General features: G+C 47.1%; 1 protein-coding gene across 1 annotated transcript in view; it reads right to left on the bottom strand.

Moving 5' to 3' along the window:
* The window catches only part of TTC7A (tetratricopeptide repeat domain 7A), a 169,166-nt gene that overhangs the window by 60,927 nt on the left and 89,535 nt on the right, over window positions 1–18,704 (bottom strand). The window contains exons 12-14 of the mRNA XM_074286770.1: window positions 7,401–7,518; window positions 6,032–6,089; window positions 4,261–4,333 (exon numbers count right to left, since the gene is read on the bottom strand). Coding sequence (XP_074142871.1) covers window positions 4,261–4,333; window positions 6,032–6,089; window positions 7,401–7,518 — 249 coding nt within the window. The remainder of the gene's footprint in view (window positions 1–4,260; window positions 4,334–6,031; window positions 6,090–7,400; window positions 7,519–18,704) is intronic.

The following is an 18,704-nucleotide window of genomic DNA, read 5'->3' as shown; positions in this document are numbered from 1 at the left end:
TTCACACAGGCCACTCAACCCTGCCTGGAATGCTCTCCCTCCTCATTTCAATCTCTTAAAGAGTCTTTGTCTTCCTTCAAGGCTCAAGCCAAGGGCCACTTCCTCCACCTGACCTTCCTTGATACTCCCACTGTTGGGGGCCGTAGCCCCTTGATATTCCTTGTTTGATCTCCAACTTCCTTTGGGACTTGGACCTTTGATACAAGATCTGGTCAAACTAGTTTGGGCTATCTGAGCTGGCCAGGGTTTTACAGCCCTCATTCTAATCTGCTCAGATAGACCAAATGCCAGCAGGAAATTCCTTTTTGGGAAGAGACCTCTGTCTGTCCCCAAAAGATAACAAGAGAATCCTTATCTTATTTACATCACTCTCCGGAACCTCCTTACATCACTGCATCTGAATGATTGTGCTCTTGTATAAAACAGAGTCCTCAAAAATCTATTCTTTGCAAAATTGGCCTTGTACCATTGCAGCCATTTTGCCCACCGGCTCTCCGGTGTTTCCATTCTAATCAATATAGACTATGTTTCCATACAGCATTAAGTAGCAAATTCCTTTGCTGCCAACCTCGCCCTTGGTTACTTTGGGGAAGGAAGGAGAGAGAGAAAAGGAACTGACCCATCTCGGTTTAGACCACAGTTTATTCCTCATCATTTGGTGGCCCGTACGAGGACAGACAGAAGTCTCTTCCCAAAAAGGAATTTCCTGCTGGCATTTGGTCTATTTGAGCAGATTAGAATGGGGGCTGTAAAACCTCAGCCAGCTCAGATAGCCCAAACTAGTTTGACCAGATCTTGTATCAAAGGTCCAAGTCCCAAAGGAAGTTGGAGATCAAACAAGGAATATCAAGGGGCTACCGCCCTCAACACCACTTGTTACAGCATTCATATGCCTCAATTTTCTTTATACTTTATTTATCTGCATGTATATGTTGCATCCGTTAGTAGAATGGAAATTCCTTGAGGGGATGGACTATATTACATAACTTTATCCTCAGAACTTAATATGTCTTACACATAAGACAAGTTCGACAAGTCTAAGTGTGCAATAAATATTTGTTAAGTTGAATTGAATTTCTCATATCATTTTCCAGCCCCATCTCTTTTGCACACTTGATTTCTTGGTATCAATATTTGATTGAAGTATTGAGCACAGTAGAGGTTTAATAACATTTGATGAACTGAAAAAGTATTTTGTGCTACCTGTAGTATCAGTGAGAAGGATTTGATTGTCATTATTCTAACAAAAAAGAACCGGATCAGAGCATTCTCAATTACAGATGCCATCCAGGCAGTTGGATGGCAAGAGAGAGAGTCTGGCATTTGAAGGCAGGAAGTCCTGGGGCTGAATCCTGCCCTCAGAAATTAATTAGCTTGATGACCCTGGGGCAAGTCACTTAATCTCTGCCTTAGTTTCCTCATCTGTAACATTAGGATAACAATAGCATTTACTTTACATAATTGTTGAAGGGATCAAAAAAAAGAATAATCTATATATGATGATGGTGGAAAACTCCTCAACCCATTTTTGTCTTTAGTATGATTTAAATCATTCTTGGAGGGAAGGGACAACAGATTTATCTACTTGACAACGGCAGGATAATGTCAATCATAGAATATTAGAAAAAGAAAGACCAGATTATTTAGCTCAATAGGCCCTTGTATAGACACTAGTATTTACATATCACTATAATATTTGCAAAATACTTGATTCTCATACAGACTCTGCGAGGCTGTGCTATTTTTATTATTTCTATTCTATACATGAGGAAATGGAGGCTGAAAGATAAATGATTTGCCTAGTGTGGTATAGCTAGGAAAGGGATGAATTCAAGTCTTCCTGACTCCAAGAGTTCAGGGCTCAAGTTGTCTAGCTGCCTATCAGTGCTTCCTGAGGATGGACTTGGAGAGCAAGAAGGCTGGGTGACAGCCCTGAACAGACAAGGAGCTGTCAGCAGAGATGGGGGTTGGTTTCTTTTTATCAAGAGTTCTGCTCTGGAGGAGGTAGGAGGAATTTTAAACTGCTCTGCCCATTTCAGAGGCAATCTGAACAAGTGACCCAGCAAGACTACCAGAAGGCTCATTCCCCCAAAAGAGACCAAAGAAAGAGGAAGAAAAGGACCCAATATGTTCAAAATACTGATACCTCTTTTTGTAATGGCAAAAGACTAGAAACTAGGGTGCAAGAAATGCCCATCAACTGGGAAATAGCCAAGCAAATTATGGCCCATGAATAAAACAGGATGCTATTGTGCCATAAGAAATGATGAAGGAAACCATTTCAGAGGAAACTGGGAAACTCCCTTTAAACTGAAACAGAGCAGAACAAGGGAAACAACTTATAAGATAACAATACTGTAAAACTAGTAACTTTGGAAAAAACTTAAGACCTCTGATTAATGCAATCATCAATCATGACTCCAGAGGACTGGTGAATGAGGTTAGACCAGCTTCCCGACACAGGCAACGGACTCACGGTGTAGAATCAAACACATATTGTTTGGATATGACTAATGAGACAATCTCGTTATATATGTTGCAAGAGTCTGAGTTTTCTTTTCTTTTTCTTTTTTTTTTTTAAATGGTGGGAGGTATTAAGTTTTATTAATTAAAAATAAAGCACCAGTAGCTTGCCTGGGATTCCGAATGTGTTACAGATCAAGATCAAATGCCTTATGCACAATCAGCTCAATGGAATATTATTTTCTAAGGTTTGATTGCCAAAGAGAGTCCTTATCTATTGTCTGGTTAATACCTGAGATAACTTTCCATCAAAATTTCATATCTCTGGCTTTTGACTTTGATCCCAGTTAAAATGCAAATCCCACTAGCAGGGTTCATAGTCTAAGCTGTTTTTGGTCACTTTCATTTTATATTTGTAGTGTGAAAGAAGTTACTGGGGAAAACTTGGACAGGGAGGGAGGAGGAAGGCCAGCAGGGGGGATGGGACAGATGTCACAAAGAGGGAAAAAGGGCAGCAGGGCTCAGCACCAACTCTCCGGGGCTCTCTGCCGCTGCCCCCAGAATTCTGGGATGCCTAACAAGGAGGTACATGGACCTGGGAGCCGGATGCCCTGGGGCTGCGGCCGGGCCTGAATCTGACTTGGAGATTGTGTTCTATGAAATACTGTTATTCACCCCAAGCTGGTTACAGACCTCCCTCTGCTTTCCTCAGAAGGGGCTCTAGACATTTTCCAGGGAAGCCAAATGATACCCAGAGCCTAGTTTGGGATTTTAGGTCCTAGGAAGGGAAAGGCCAGTGTAGACCAGACTGAAAAGTTCTGAGCAGGGGTTCAGGGAGTGTCCTTTGGGAGAAACAGAAAATGCCACATGAGATAACGCTGAATAATTAAGGAGAGTAAAAAATGCATCACCCAATGTTCATCATTAGCCAAACTGGCTGTTTCACAAAGAGCTAAAAATAAGTCAGGCTCAGGTATCTGGCTCGAGGGGCCCTGAAGCAGAATCCTGTTCTGTGGATGGAGCCAAGCAGGAGGGCAGAGCCAGAGGTCCAGAAAGAACCCTAGGCCAGAAGAAGGGTGCCATCAGAAGGGAAGGATGAGGGCCTAAAGGAGCAGAGGAGGAGAAGAGAGTGATAGAGACTAGTGAGAAAGAGGCAATTACAGGAAAAGGGACAGAGGAACTAGAGCCAGAGACAAGGAGCCACAGAGATGAGAACGAGGGAGAAGAGGACCCAGGGCAGAGACAGACAGCATGGTCCAAGGAGCCAGGACCCCGGCTTCAGGGCTCGGGCACAGTTAAATCACCTAGAGAGGGAATCATCGGAACCTGCTGCGTGGGCCCTCCCAGGCCTGGGCTTCTGTCTGAGAGAAGCGAGGGGATGCTTGTGCACCTAATCAGCCGGGAAAAGTCCAAAGGATTTGTCTGAGGAGGGCTGTGGATGGCAGAGCACTGACCACAGTGAGCCCCAGGCTTGCCAAGAGAATGTAATCAGCAGAGGAAATGCCAGTGCTTAGCTCCAGAGATTTATCCCTGATCCCAGGAGCGGGGGCTCTCAAATCAGCATCCCAAGATTAAGGAAAAGCTTTCCAGCGGAATAAGGGCCCAAGCTAAGAATCAGAGGTCTGCCTCGGGAGGAGGGTTGTTGCCAGGTCACTGTGTTCCCCTGAGACTCCTGGAGAATGCTAAGCCAAAGACATAGGGTGAGAGCATAAACAAACGCTTAATAAGGACCTGAAATGCCCCGGAGAGGGGGTGGGCAGTGCCCACGGGCCAGCCACCACGAAGCACACAACCTACCTGTCTGACAAGGGCCAGCTGCAGGGAGACATAGAGAATGATCTGATGGTCATTGGGGGACAGGCTCTCAGCTCTGTATGGGAGGAACAGAACGTGTCAGTCAATTCACAAGTGTGTGTGAGATGCTTCCTATCTACTTAATCCTGTTCTAGGCACCTGCCTGGTCCCTGCCCTCAGGAGTCCCCTTGGGTGGGCAAGACCCAAACATGAAGCAATGAGAGGAAAACACAAGAGAGAATATGATCAGTTAGCTGCAGAGTGGAACGAACACCGAGGGACCCGCTTCAGTGCAGTAGGAGCCGGGAGAAGGGCAATCAGCAGGGCTGCGGACTTGGGGAGGGAAGACAGAGAGAAAGGGGTGGCAACCTCAGCCCTGCCTGCCCGCCGGCCTCCCTCCTTCTAGAGGGAGTCCAGAGCCAGGTTCCTCTGCAGAGCAGATGTTTCCAACTTGGTTCAGGCGAGGGGCCAAGGAATGGGGAAGCCGGCACCTGTGCCTTCAAGTGCCCAGCAAGCCCAGCTGCGGAGGGGGATTATAAGCAATGGAAAAAACCCATTCCAGGAAGCTGAGAGGGGGCGGATGGACAGGATTACTGACCTCAGGGACAGTTCCCTGACCCTTTCTGATCCCCAGCTGGGCTCCTGGGGACAGGAACATTTCTGGCAGCCAGGAGTAACAGTTTACTTGGTCCCCGAGTGCTTGTTCAAAGTACAAAGGCAAAACAAACTTGCCCACGGGCCCCAACTTCCCCAACCATGTGAAGGAGGGCTTGAGGTCCTCGTCTGATCCCAGCATCAGTTGGGGACGGGAGAAGATAGGAGACAGTAACAAGGATGAGGAGAGCAGGCGGAGAGGAGAAGAGATGATAAGGAGAGCCAAAAGAGAGAAAAGGGAGGACACAAGGATGGAGGGCAATGGGACCGCAGCTTTGGAGATGAAGAAACCCAGGAGATCCACTTCTCGGTCCCTCTCCTGTAAAGTCCTCCCCATCCTGTTCCTGCGAACTTCAAGGCCCGGGGGGGCCCCATGCCCCTCCTGTGGCTCCTTAATGCCCCACAGTCTGTGTGTGTGTGTGTGTGTGTGTGTGTGTGTGTGTGTGTGTGTGTGTGTGCTAGAGCACAGGCTAAAGCAGCAAGGCAGTGGGAAAGGGTGGGGGAGGGGGAAAGCAGCACCGCGAGGATCGTGTGAGGGCCTTCCTTTGGCCGAGGACTCTGGGCTGGGAAATGCTACCTCCATTGTCCTTCTCAGCTGATACACCTGCTGGTTCTTCCTGAATAGTTTTTTTTTTCTTTTTAACTATCAACAGGGATGACTCAAAGGTAGTAGAGGGGGAAAGATACATTTGGAAAGATAATACAAAAGACAGAATGAAAGAAAAGGGTATTGAAAAAAATTTTTTTAAGTATGAAGGGCTACATTAAGGTAAGGGAAACTAGTGATTAAAAATATCTCGGGCGGTGGTTTTCAAACAGTTTGGTCTTAGGACCTTTTTACATTCAAACAATTATTGAGGATTTTAAATAGTTGTTATTTATGTGAAATATCTATTGATATTAATATCAGAAATTAAGATGTGAGTATTATTATGAAAACAGCTTCTGCTTGGGGATCCTAGGCATCTTTCAACCGCACTTTGGGAAACACTGCTCTAGGAGAGTGTCAAATGGTCTAAAATGTCTAAGGCGCTAGGCACACTGCTGAGCACACAGTCAGCGCCTAATAAATGCTCGTCTTTCTCCCCCCTTCCCTCTCCCTTCCCTTAGATCTCCTTACCTCTCTAGCGTCTCCAGAGCTTTCTTGTTCAATTCGTCTTGTGTGGATTTCAGTGTTGCTGTGAGAGAAGCATGAAAGAAAACCCTGAGTGACCCATTCCACTCCTGCTGCACCGGCCTAGAACATAACCCGAGTTCTTTCAGGGACCGGCAGTCTTATTTGGGAGGACCAAGAATCATTGAGACACGAGCAAAAGCGACATGTTGCCGACTCCCCCACTCCCGCTGGTGAATCGGGACTGCTAGAGCTTCCTGATGGCCAGGGCTGTAAGTCTCTCCCTAGAAAGAAGCTCCCCGCCTCCCTCTCCCTCCAGCCTGTCCCAGCCAGGGTTCTGGTCTTCTGCCCCGTCACCATCCTCGCAGGCCCGGTCTCCCCGGACTCAGGACGAAGGCCACACGGACATCTCCGTCCTCTCAGCGCCCGCAGGAAGAGTAGCTGAGGCGCAGAGGCGCCACTTGCCTCGGACGGCACCAAAAGGGCCAGGGGTGGAATCTGAGCCGGCTCTCCCCGTGTCCGGCTGCGGCTTCTCTGGCCACGCTGACCCTGCGCCCTGCCTTGTCTCTCCCCCAGGTGCGGGGCTCCCAACGGGCTCGGCCAGGACCCTGGGGGGCGCGGCCTCTGCTCTCCCCAGGGCCTGCCGTGTATCTCTAGGGCTTAGCTCAGGACACTCGGTGCCTACTGACTCGACTTGGTTTTTACTGATTGCTTAGTAAGCAATTACGAAGTATTCAAGCTACACCTGGCCCCAGAAAGAGCCGAGAGCCGGAGAAGCAGGAGCGCGACGAGGCGGCCGAGCCCCGGGGCCCAGCACCGTTAGGATGCGGCCGTTTCAGACTGAGATGGGGATGGGGACGAGGGGGGATTCCTCAAAAGCTCAATGGAAAAGGAAGGTGAATCAAACCCACCTCAAATGCATCAGGGAAGCGAGTTTCTAAAGGGGTTTGTCTCTGAATCCCATCACACATATCGTCCTCTTTTTGTGAAATGAATAGTCTCCTCATCACAGGATTTAGGGGCAACAGGGCCCTTCTATGGCACTGCATTAACTAGGAAGTCTCATGTGTAAGCCACGGCTCAGCCGCGTATTCTGGACCGCAAGCTAACCCACAGGGAGGATGGCCCAGGCAGTTCTTCCTCTTTAACGAGAGCCCTGGGCCGGGAGCCAGCCTGACCCTGACCCGGAAGGATCAGACATGGAGGTGGAAGTCACCGGGGTCGGCCTAGCTCCCTTCAGAACCGGGCCTGGAGAGTTACAAAAGGGGGCTCTGCCTGAGGGGGCTGGGAGACCACTGAGCTTCCTCTCTGCCAGGAGCCAGCTCTCAGCCCCCGGCTGCTCAGTGCCGCCTGCCAGGCCACCTGCCTCACTTACCGTCTGTTGCCTGGAGGCTGTAGGTGAGACCCAGCGCCAGATAGCCTTTGGGGAGGAACTCCCCAGCTTTGTCCTGCAGGTCGATGACCATCATGGCAAACTGCTCCGCCTCTTCCAGCTGCCAAGAGGAAAAACAAAGGTCTCTGGGTTAAGTTGCGCCCTGGGCTCCAAATTGAATTTAAGGGAAAAAACATGAGTGGTTCAAATGCTACTCTGGGTCACTGAGCTTAAATGGAGAGAGGAAACATAGCAAAAGCACAAAAATCACTTGGTTTTGGTGGCAAAGATGCAGAAGCACTTCTCAGTCTTAACGCCACAGCAGAATGTCTGAGCGGGGCTGACCTAGGCCCTAGCCACATCTGCCACCAACCTGGGACATGTCACACAAGCACTGAAGACGGCTCAGGCAGAGAAATGTGCCTACGTGAGGAGAGGAAGAGCCAGGTCGGGGCAGCAGGAGGAAGCGATGATGAGTAAGGCAACAACACGCAGGCAGCTTGGCGTGAGTGAGGGACGGGGCTGAGGGACGGCCGAAGAACAGCTTTTTCATGGCTCACATCGAGGCGGCCCTGATCCTCACAAAAGCCATTTCAAAAAGATCTGCTTTGTTGGCTGGAGAGCCACAGAGCAGGAGAAAACAGTCAAGACGGTGCAGGAGCTGGAACTTGGAGGATGGAGACCAGGCCTGGGGGCGGGTCTGTTAGGAGACAAGCGAGGGGCCCAGGGGAGGCCAGGACCGAAGGACTTCTCATCTACAAAGGAACAATCTCTGGCCCAGAGAGGGGAATCACCTTCCAGTAGTCCCCTAAGGACCAGGGTGGGCCCCTGAACCCAGTCTTCTGCCAGGATCCTGAGGAAGGAGTTCTGTTGGGCCCTCCTGCCCAAGGCTGCCTTAGTGAGTGCTGGCCCCATTTCCTGTCCTCTGAGGCAGGAGCCCGCTGAGGAGTGTCCGGATCCCTCTCTGCCATCTCGGGGGCTGGGTGAGTTTCCCCAGAAGAGCGTGTCTGCCCTGCTGAACGGCACCAGGCTCAGGGTCTCTCCCCTTCCAGAGACCTACACCGCTCTGGGGAGAGGGAGAGCCCCGGTTCCTGATGGCCCTGTCACACCTGGGCAAGCTAGAAGTCGTGGGGCCTCAGGGTGTCCTTCTCCAAATAACAAGTTGCTCATCCCAACATGCTTTGTCTGGGGACTTCCCCCATTCATATCTTTTATTCCCAATTTCCCGCGAAAAGGCTGTAAAGGAGGGAAAAGGAGGGCCTGGAGAGCAAGCAGGGAGGCCGGGGGTGTCTCACCAGCCCCAGGAACCTCTTCAGGGGACCAGGCAGCACATGGGCACAGAGCTCTTGGTCCAGGGGAAAATGGCCCGAGGTTTTTTGTCCTGGGAGTTGGGGAGGCTGTTCCAGATGGAAGGGCAGGGAGGACAGACACAGGACCCTCAGGTTTCTGGCAAGCTCCCGAGGAATCCCCCCGGATGGTGACTGAAGGTCACGTGCCAGTGTGTTAAGCAGGCTCTCTCCTCTCCTTAGAGAAGCAGGACCCTCACCCACCCTCTCACCCTGAATGGCAACCCCCTGGCAGAGGTGCTCGGGCCCCCTCCCCGATCCACCCCCCCACAGCCCCGATGCCGTCGTGGGATAGGGCTTGTCCTGAGGATCAGGGAGCGTGCTGAGCAAGTACCAGACCTCGGCTTTTCTGACCTCCTGTGAAGGCCCCTCAGAACAAAGGAGTCTGCTTTCCCTAGGGCCGGCATCCAGAGACAGAGGAACAGCAGCAAGGGGGAGAAGCCTGCCCCCAACCAGTCCTGAGGTGGCCCTGGGGCAGGCCTGGATGGGACCAAGGACACATGCCCGTCAGGCCACGGCATGGAAAGGGACTGTCCTTCCCCACAGGCATGGAGACACCACGGTCCCCCTTCCCCCGGGGCCTCCATCCCCCCCTGGGGCTTGGGACCACAGTCCCTGGAAACTCCTAGCAGGTCTCCAGGTCCCACTGCCAGCCCATCCCACAGACACAATCGAGGCTTCCCCGGAGGTGCAGGAGAGCTCGCATTTGCAGATTGTCTTTTGAGATTTGTAAGCGATTCCTAGCATATACTCTATTCTATTTAACCATCATAACACAGGTGAACACTTACCCAAGAAGTTTTACCGCCATTTCACACACAAGGAAACCAAAGATTAGGCCTTTTCTTTAAATCAGACCTTTGTCCAAGGTCACAAAGGTAAATGCCAGAGATGGGATTTGAACCATTTTTCCTGAGGAAAGGAGAGGACCTATGATGCTTTGCAGGACCCTAAAACCTAGGATTTGAAAGGTCTCTTAAAAGATCTTCTAGACCCGTTCTCCTATGTTACAAGGATGGAAATAAAGGCTCTGGGCAGAAAAGTGACTCTCCACACTGACAAGCAGCAACAGCAGATTTGCTCCATCATGCTTCCCATCCCGCCACGCCCTCAGGACCACCACTCAGGCTTCCAGCCGCCCAGGGAGGCATCCACGCTGCCATCGCGGGGCAGTCTGTAAGATGGGAATAATCATGAACAGTAATGATGAGAGAACGCGACAAGGAAATCTAACTCAATCTTTGTTGTCAGAATTTTGGCTGCCCAGGAACGGTGTCCCAAATTACTTTTATACAAATATTTCATGGAAGAAATGGGAACAAGAGTATGGCAGAAGAGAGAGATGGTTGTACCAGCTGAGGGCATTATTAATACTAGTATATGTATATATGATATTATTATTTTAATAGTAGTGGGTATAGTATCTCTTCTCCTGTCAAATCTTCATGGAAATCAATTAGCAAAATGAGATATCAAGATTACATCAACCCTTTATCTTTGCCCATATGCATCAATATATGTGCTGCTACGTAACAAGAAACTAGAACTAGAAATTTAAAAAAGAATAGAAAAATAGAAAAAAAAAACCCTAGGAATAAAGTGGCTACCCATAGATTGTGCTACTGCACAGACATAATGGAACATTATTGTGAAATCCTATGTGTGACAGATATAGAGAAGCCTCAGAAGAATTAGATGCAGTGGCAAGAAAAGAACATGCACAATAGTGACAATCCAAGGGAATGCTGCAAAATTAAAGGAATAAATGGGGCCTCAAAGGAGAGATAGGAGGAACCCTCCTCCCCACCATTTCCTTTGCAAAGGTGGAAAGTTCACAGGAGTGGAACACTGCAAACATTTTGCATTTTGCCCCCCTCATTTTTCTCTTTTTCCATAAAAAAGCATTTTTTGTTATATGGGATTACTTTCTGGAAAGGGAAAAAGGGAGGATAAGAAAGAAATCTTGGTGATGTCAGAAAGAAAAGATTTCAATAAAAATTTATTTAAAAAAGAAAAAAAAGGAAAGGAAAGGAAAAAAAACACCTCTGGATTTCAAAGGACCATTAGGTGTAACTTAATTATACTAACACACACTCACCCTGAAAAACTTAAAAGCAGAATTTGAACCCAGGTCTCTAGTTCTCCAATCCTGTGCTTATTCATAAGATAGCATGACTGCTTTCTATCAGTCACAATGGTCTGTGAGGAATGATTTCCCCCATTTTTCAGGAGTAAGCAAGGCTGGGGACTAGAAGCAGCCCCCCTCTCAAAGGTAACTTGGGCAAATGGGAAGTCAGAGGCAGTGCAGTGAGTGTGCGGCCCAGCCTAGTACCCCTAACTCCTTACTCCTCAGTTAGGGACTCTGTCCATGGCTAACAAAGCCCGGCCAAAGGCCACTTGTCACACTGGGTAGAGATGTCACATAAGTATCCTGTTTGCTTTCCCAAGGCAAAGAAGCAAAAAAGGAACATACTAATTAGAAATGGAGTCTCAAGCATTATTTCCTCTGCTGGGGCTCGGTGTCATGCCAAGGAAACATATGGAAAAGTGTGGCCTCGCAAGGAATTCCTTCTTGTGGCACAGGGCCCAAATCCCATTTTCTCCTGAGGTGAGATCAAGATGCTAATTTGATGCTGTTACAACTAAGCTGGGAGCTTTGCCTCATATCCTGCTAAATAACAACAATGATAGATGTTAAGAACTTTCTAAAGTATTCTTATATTGTATGTTTTAAAATCAGCTTTATTTCTGAACATATCCCCTTCTCTACCCAAAAAGCCATTCTTTAGAACAAAGAATAAAAAAAGAGAAAGAGAAACCAATTTAGTAAAACTAATCTGTTACCTACATTGGACAGTAAAAACAATGTTTAGCCCAGATATTTCCACATCTTTATAAAAAAGGTAAGGGGGAAAATTTTCCCCATCTTTCCTTCTAGGCTAAAATCATTTATTATAATGGTACTGTATTGGGTTTGGTTTTATTCTTGCTATTTATTAACAGTGAGATCAAACTCAAATGTATATGGAGGCCATGGAGTCACAAAGAATCAAATACTATGGAAAAATGACTCTACAACAAAACACTACATGTAAGAGTCTCCCATGGACCACATATTGACTTGAAAAAGCCACATATTAATTACTAGGTTCCATTATATTTTATTTCCCAATTATATTTTAATTTAGTTCTGGGCATGACCGCAGTGTTGCAGGTCACGTGCCCCTCTGGTTCACACTATCCTGGTCAGGATGTATATTGTTTTCCTGGTTCTGCACACTGTATTTTGCATCCATTCAATATGCTTCTATTTCTTCCCACCCATTATTTCTTGTGAAACAGTAAGCACTCCATTTAAGGTCTGAGAAAGGACCTTTAACCCCAATTACTCCCTTCGGGCTCACAGCAGTCCTGTTAAGTAGGTAACATAGGCACTAAGAATGGGTCTTGCCTTATGGTTCCACAGCTAAGAAGTGTTAGAGGCAGCACGGGAGCCCAGGCTTCCCGCATCCAAGTCTACCCTTCCATCTCCCATACCCCACTGCTCCTCCCTCAGGAACTGTGCTACCGTCAAGGAATAAATTGTGTCACTGACTATCCTCCACAGGCCAAGGCTAGGGGCAGCTCATCCAAAGCCCTCTTTCACCCATGAGGAAAATTGAGGGAAATGCCCGATCTGAAAGGAGGAAGAGAATGCTAGACTGAGGGTCAAAGCGGAGTTCTCCAGGCCCCCTGGGCCACTCGCTGCTTTATCTTGGGCATCACTTTACCTTTCGGTGGCCTGTTTCCTGATGCAAACCATCTGCTGACACGGGCCATATTTGTTATATTTTTCTCTCTTCTATTAACTCTTTCCCAAGTACACCTGAGTCTGAGCAGGTCACTCTAGGGCATCCTACAGGGGGCGGGGGGACGACTCTGCTCCAGGCAACCTCCTAAAGATTGCCATTGCAGAACAAGTGCCAAGCCGCCATCAGGAGAGGGAACTTCCTCACAGGGAGACCCTCGTACTAATACAACCACAAGTCCAGTCTTGGGATGGAAGCAAGGGCCACCAACTGGGGAAACATACATGTGTGACCTAGAGCTCTGGGAGTAGTTTCAGGAGGCAAAAGCTCCAATTGGTCAAAAGTTGGTGTGGAAAGTGAAGAAGAAAAAAAAGGTTTTTTTTAAAAAGCCATATTGGAAGAAGAAAATCAAAGAATGGGCAGAGCAGCCACGGCTAAGGGGGAGCTGGGATGGTGATGATAACCAAGAACGCGGAGCAGGCAGAGGTTGCTTTACCCAAGATGGGCACCTCTGGCCTGGCTGATGGAATTACTAGATGGAATCAAGACTTCTAACAATTACTCAGAGCTGTCAATGTCAACTTGGTAGGAGGCCTCCAGCACAGTTAGTGCCCAGGAACCCATGCTTGGTTCTGTGCTAGCTTAGATTTTTGTCAATCAATTGAGTAAGAGATATTGGAGGAACACTTCTCTACTCTGCACATGAGAGGGAGTTAACATATTTCATGTCAGGATCCAACAAGATCTTGACCAACTAGAATGCTGGGATGAATAAAGTAAGAGATAAAACTTGGTAGGGATGAACGTAGTCTCACTCTTGGGTCAAGTACAAGCTCCCAAGGAGCCAGCAGTGTGATGGGGCAGCCACTCCTGGATGACATGAAGTAACGAGCAGTTTCAATAGGAAGGTGACAGAGCTGCTGTATTTGGCTACGGGCAGATCACAATGGAGCACCGCGCTCAGCTCTGAAGGGCAGACGGGAGCCACCAGGCTGCGGAACAGCTTCAAGTTTGTGTTACAGAAGGAACAGCTATGGGAAATGCAGAGACTTGGTGTGGAAGAAAGGGAACCAGAGACAACCTCCACGTCACACAGGCGTGGAGTTGGAGTCCTTTTGTTTGGCCCTGGATGGCAGGACCAGGTGTGATGAGTGAAAGAGGCAAAGAGCTGTGCAGAGAGAGACTGGGTTGTCTGGAGCAGAAGCCAAATGGCTGCTTGGTGGCCCTGGGGGGCAGGACTTCCTTTCCAAGGGGGAGCTGGATTCAGTAGCTGCTGAGGTCACTTCCAGTTCTATATGTCTGCCTTTCTTGGAGATGGGGGAGAGCTGAAATAATTAGAGGGAAGGTTTCGTGGAAGAGGCCAGGCTGGGGCTAGGCAGGAAGTGGGCAGGAAATGGACAGGAGACATTCGCAAACAACTCGTCTCCATTCTTTTAACTCCTCTGGAAAGGGATGAGTGGCTGGCTTACTCTGAAATTCTGAGATACAGATGCTATGATTAAAAATGAAAATTTATACTTTTTTTCCCCCTGAGGCAGTTGAGATTAAGTGACTTGCCCAGGGTCACACAGCTAGGAAGTGTTAAGTGTCTGAGACCAGATTTGAACTCGGGTCCTCCTGACTTCAGGGCTGGTGCTCTCTATCCACTGCGCCACCTAAATGCCCCAAATGTGCACCTTTAAGATATAAGATGACCTCATGCATAGGAACTGCAATATCAATCAGCAATAGGGGAAAAAAATGTTTTCATGGCAATGGTGGCTCAAAAAAAATTCATACAGCCCTCTTTTGAGGACCCTGATGAATTCTGGCTTCTACTCTTTAATCAGTTTGGTACAGAAGAACGGAGAAAGTCTTATCTTCATCATCAAGTAGTCATGTGATCTTGGGCAATTCATTTAACCCAAGTCTCAGTAGTCCCACCTGTCAGATGGGATTAACTCCTTCCTGGCCTAACTCAAAGTCATTATCCCCAGAGGATTATGTATGTAAAGGCCTTAGCGACATAGGCCTATGCAATATTACAATATTATCAGTAAGCTTATATCAGTGTTAACAATTCCAATTTTTAAAATGGATGATTGTTTTCAGTTTTATGATTCAGCTCCCAAAAAAAGATGCTTGGACCACAATAGTCTTAGTCTCCTCTTGAGACATGAATAATTAGCCTTTGAGATTATTCTGAAACCATCTGAGTACCTCTTATTGTGTTAGTTTGGTCTTCCTAGTTTGTTAACAAGAATGCTGTATAAGACAATTAATTACCTGACTCCTCAGAGATCTGATTATCTGATTAAGATTCAGTGCGGTGTGATGGATGTTGCATCTTTCCTTCTAAACTCCAAGGGCATGGAACATAATTGTCATTTTTCTTTGTATCTCTCCCAATGACCTATACACATCAGACAAATTACAAACGCTAAAAAAAGAACTTAAATGAGAGAATTCTTCTTGGAGTACTGCAAGCTCCCAACCCCTCAGGGCATCTCTCAGACACAGGAGACAATCCTTCATTCACTCTTCACAAAGCTAAGGAGGCTGCTACCTAGCATTCTTGGTCTCCTAAGTTATTTCAAATTGATTGTCCTGTGGGTTGTTCCACTATCTTCCCAGGCACTGAAGTTTAAGAAACTCAATCTATGACATGACCATCTTCCGGACTTCCCTCTCTGCCGCCTCAGAGAAGCACTACTGCCTTTGTGATCTCCCTGACTGACTCCCCCATTGCTCAAGTTAGGCCATCTGGACGCTGCTGATTCAAATGCGCCTCATTTGTGTGGCACTGTTGTGATTCTGTTTGTGATGCTACTAGGTTTTTGATGCTGTCTATGTACCTCCAGAACCTCACAGGGCGAGTGGCCCACAACAAGTATGTGGTAAATGCTTGCTGGTCTTTTGGAGGGCATCAAGTGGGGGAGTAAGCTGAACAAGGCAAGGGAATAGGAATGTAATGGAAAAATGATGAGCAGCACTATATTGACAGAAATTGCTGGGAAAATTGGAAAATAGTATGGCAGAAACTAAATACTGACTCACACCTAATATTGTATAAGATAAGGTTGAAATGGGTCCATGATTTAGACATAAAGAGTGATATTATAAGCAAATTAGAAGAGCAAAGGATAGTTTACTTTTCAGTTATGTGGAGAAGGGAAGAATTTGTGGCCAGAAAAGAACTAGAGTACATTATGGAATGCAAAATGAGTAATTTTGATTACATTAAATTAAAAAGTCTTTGTACAAACAAAGACTGGAAATGCGAGCAAGATTAGAAGGGAAGCAGAAAACTGGAGAAAAAATTTTTACATCCAAGGGTTCTTATAAAGGCCTAATAATATGAGTATCAAATTTATAAAAATACAAACCACTCTCCAACTGAAAAATGGTCAGAAGATATGATTAGACAATTTTCAGATGAAGAACTTAAACCATTTCTAGCCATGTGAAAAAAAATGTTCTAAATCATTAACTGATCAGAGAAATACAAATTTAAGACAACTTTGAGGTATCACTTTACATCTCTCAGACTGGCTAAAATGACAAGAAAAGATGATAAAATGTTAGAGGGGCTGTGGGAAAATGTGATACACTGTTGGTGGAAATGTGAATGGATGCAATCATTCTGAAGAACATTATTGAACTATGCCCAAAGGACTATCAAACTGTGCATGCCCTTTGACCCAGCAGTGTTTCTACTGGACTTATATCCCAAAGAGATTTTAAAGGAGGGAAAGGGACCTGTATGTGCAAGAATGTTTGTGGCAGCCCTCTTTGTGGTGGCCAGAAACTGGAAGATGAATGGATGTCCATCAGTTGGAGAATGGTTGGGTAAATTATGGTATATGAAGGTTATGGAATATTATTGCTCTGTAAGAAATGACCAGCAGGAGGAATACAGAGAGGCTTGGAGAGACTTACATCAACTGATGCTGAGTGAAATGAGCAGAACCAGGAGATCATTGTTTATGGCAACAAGAAGATTATGGGATGATCAGCTGTGATGGACGTGGCTCTTTTCAACAATGAGGCCAGTTCCAAGGGAAAGAGCTATTTGCATCCAGTAAGAGGGCTATGGGCACTGAATGTGGAGCACAACACAGTACTTTCATTTTTGTTGTTTTTGTTGGCTTGCTTTTTGTTCTCATTTTTTCCCTTTTTTATCTCATTTTTCTTATTCAGCATAACTGTGGGAAATATGTATAGAAGAATTGCACACATTTAACATATTGGATTACTTGCTGTTTAAGGAAGAGGAATGAGGAAGACAGAAAAGTTTTTTGGAACACAAGATTTTACAACGGTGAATGTTGAAACTATTTATGCATATATTCTGAAAGTAAAAAGTTAAAAAAAAGCCTATCATAGTTGATCACTGCACAATGTTCCTCTTACTGTGCACAATGTTTTCTTGGTCCTTCTCACTTCACCCAGCATCAATTCATGTAAGTCTTTTTCCAGGTTTTTCTAAAACCTACATGCCTTTTTTTCTCTTACATCAGAATTTAACTTCTCCATAGATGACTAAGGAGTAGAGAGGCAGGAGGAGAAGCATTAAACATTCTTGCCTTGCAAAAATCCTGTTATCTATTTTCTTTCCCTAGTTGTTTGAAAAGGGGATAGAACAAAAGCAAGAGCAATCAATCAATAAATACAAAAAGTGCCTACTGTGAGCCAGGAGCTGGGCTAAATGCTGAGGTTACAAAGACAAAAATGAAATCATCCTTAGCCTCAAGGAGCTTACTTTGAAATGGGGGAAACAACATTCAAATAATTTAAGTATTAAATAAAATACAAAGTAAATACAAGGTAATTATTTTGAGGGCTTCTGTTGTTCAGTCCCTTCAGGCGGTCCGACTTTGTGACCCTGCTGGGGTCTCTTGGCAGAGAGACCGGAGCCGTTCGCCACTCCCTTCTCCAGCTCATTTCACAGATGAGCACACTGAGGCAGACGGGTCACTCAGCTAGTACGTGTCTGAGCTAGTGGGACTCACAGAGAGCAGGCTCCCAGACTCCAGGCCTGGCACCAGCCACTGAGCCACCCAGCCACCTATCCCTCACTCAGCTCCCCCAATCCATCAACATTGAAGCAGCGTGCTGCCTCACTGTGTGAAGCACCACATTTACAGAGAGAGGTAAGGATGGCCCTTGTCCTCAGGAACTTGGGATCTAGCGGAGGAAACAAGGAAAACAAACACATACCAAGCCAGCTAGTGACCCAGGAAAGCTCAGAGGAGGGCACTGAGGAGGGTGGGAGGGTCCCCTGGTCACGAAGGAAGCTGCGGGGAGGCGGCAGAGGCAGAGCATCCTGGGCCGGGGAAGCCTGGTCTGAGAGACGGGCTCAGAGGGGCGCACCAGGGAATGAGGCCCGAGAAGAACGGAAAGGGAGGGGGCTGGTGAGGAGGAGGAGAGGGACAAGTCCTGGAAGGGCAGGCAGGGAGAACCAAAGGCCGCCGGCCAGATGTGCGCCACTGGCCCCCACACGTCCTGGGATCCACAGGAAGAAGGCCCCGGGGGGCAGGGGCAGGCAGGTGGGGGAGATGGGCTGAGGCCGTGCACCCACCTTCCTGGCCCTACTTATCCCGGGAAGAGCAAGGCAAGTCTGCCCATCCTGTCCAAGACCACCACCTAGGCCAGGAGCGACAACTGGGGGGAGAGAGCCCGCTTCGGTGTTCCCTCAGGGCACGCTCACATCCATGGCTCTTCTCATCCCTCTGCCTCCTCTCACAACAAGACCCTTTACCATCTTTTTCTCTTTCCTGTAAGTGCTAAAAACATTACTGTTATCAGGAGCCAGGAAGCCTGAGCTTTCATATGGCTCCAACTAACTGTCCCTTCTTCTAGGTAGCTGCTTCACCTGCCAGCCATTAACCTAGAAATTAAAAAAAGGTCTTAATTCCTTTGGGGGGGAAGGAGGGTCATGGCTTTCCTCGGCAATCTGGTCAATTCTTGGACCCTTTGTCAAAGTAAAAGTTTTAGAAACAAAGTAAAATCCACAGGATTATAAAAAGGAAGCCACTCTACTAAAATACAGTTATCAAGATAGGCGTGTGTATGGGGGCTACACAGACCTCAGGGTTAGGGGAAATGGAACGGGAAGATCCCTAAAGCCCTCCCAGCTTCAGTGCTCTATGAGGTTCTTCAGATGCATGTTTTCTAAAATTAGAGTTTATCAC

Source organism: Sminthopsis crassicaudata, chromosome 2 (assembly GCF_048593235.1).
Source record: "Sminthopsis crassicaudata isolate SCR6 chromosome 2, ASM4859323v1, whole genome shotgun sequence".
NCBI lineage: Eukaryota > Metazoa > Chordata > Mammalia > Dasyuromorphia > Dasyuridae > Sminthopsis > Sminthopsis crassicaudata.
This window is presented reverse-complemented; position numbering and strand designations above follow the sequence as displayed.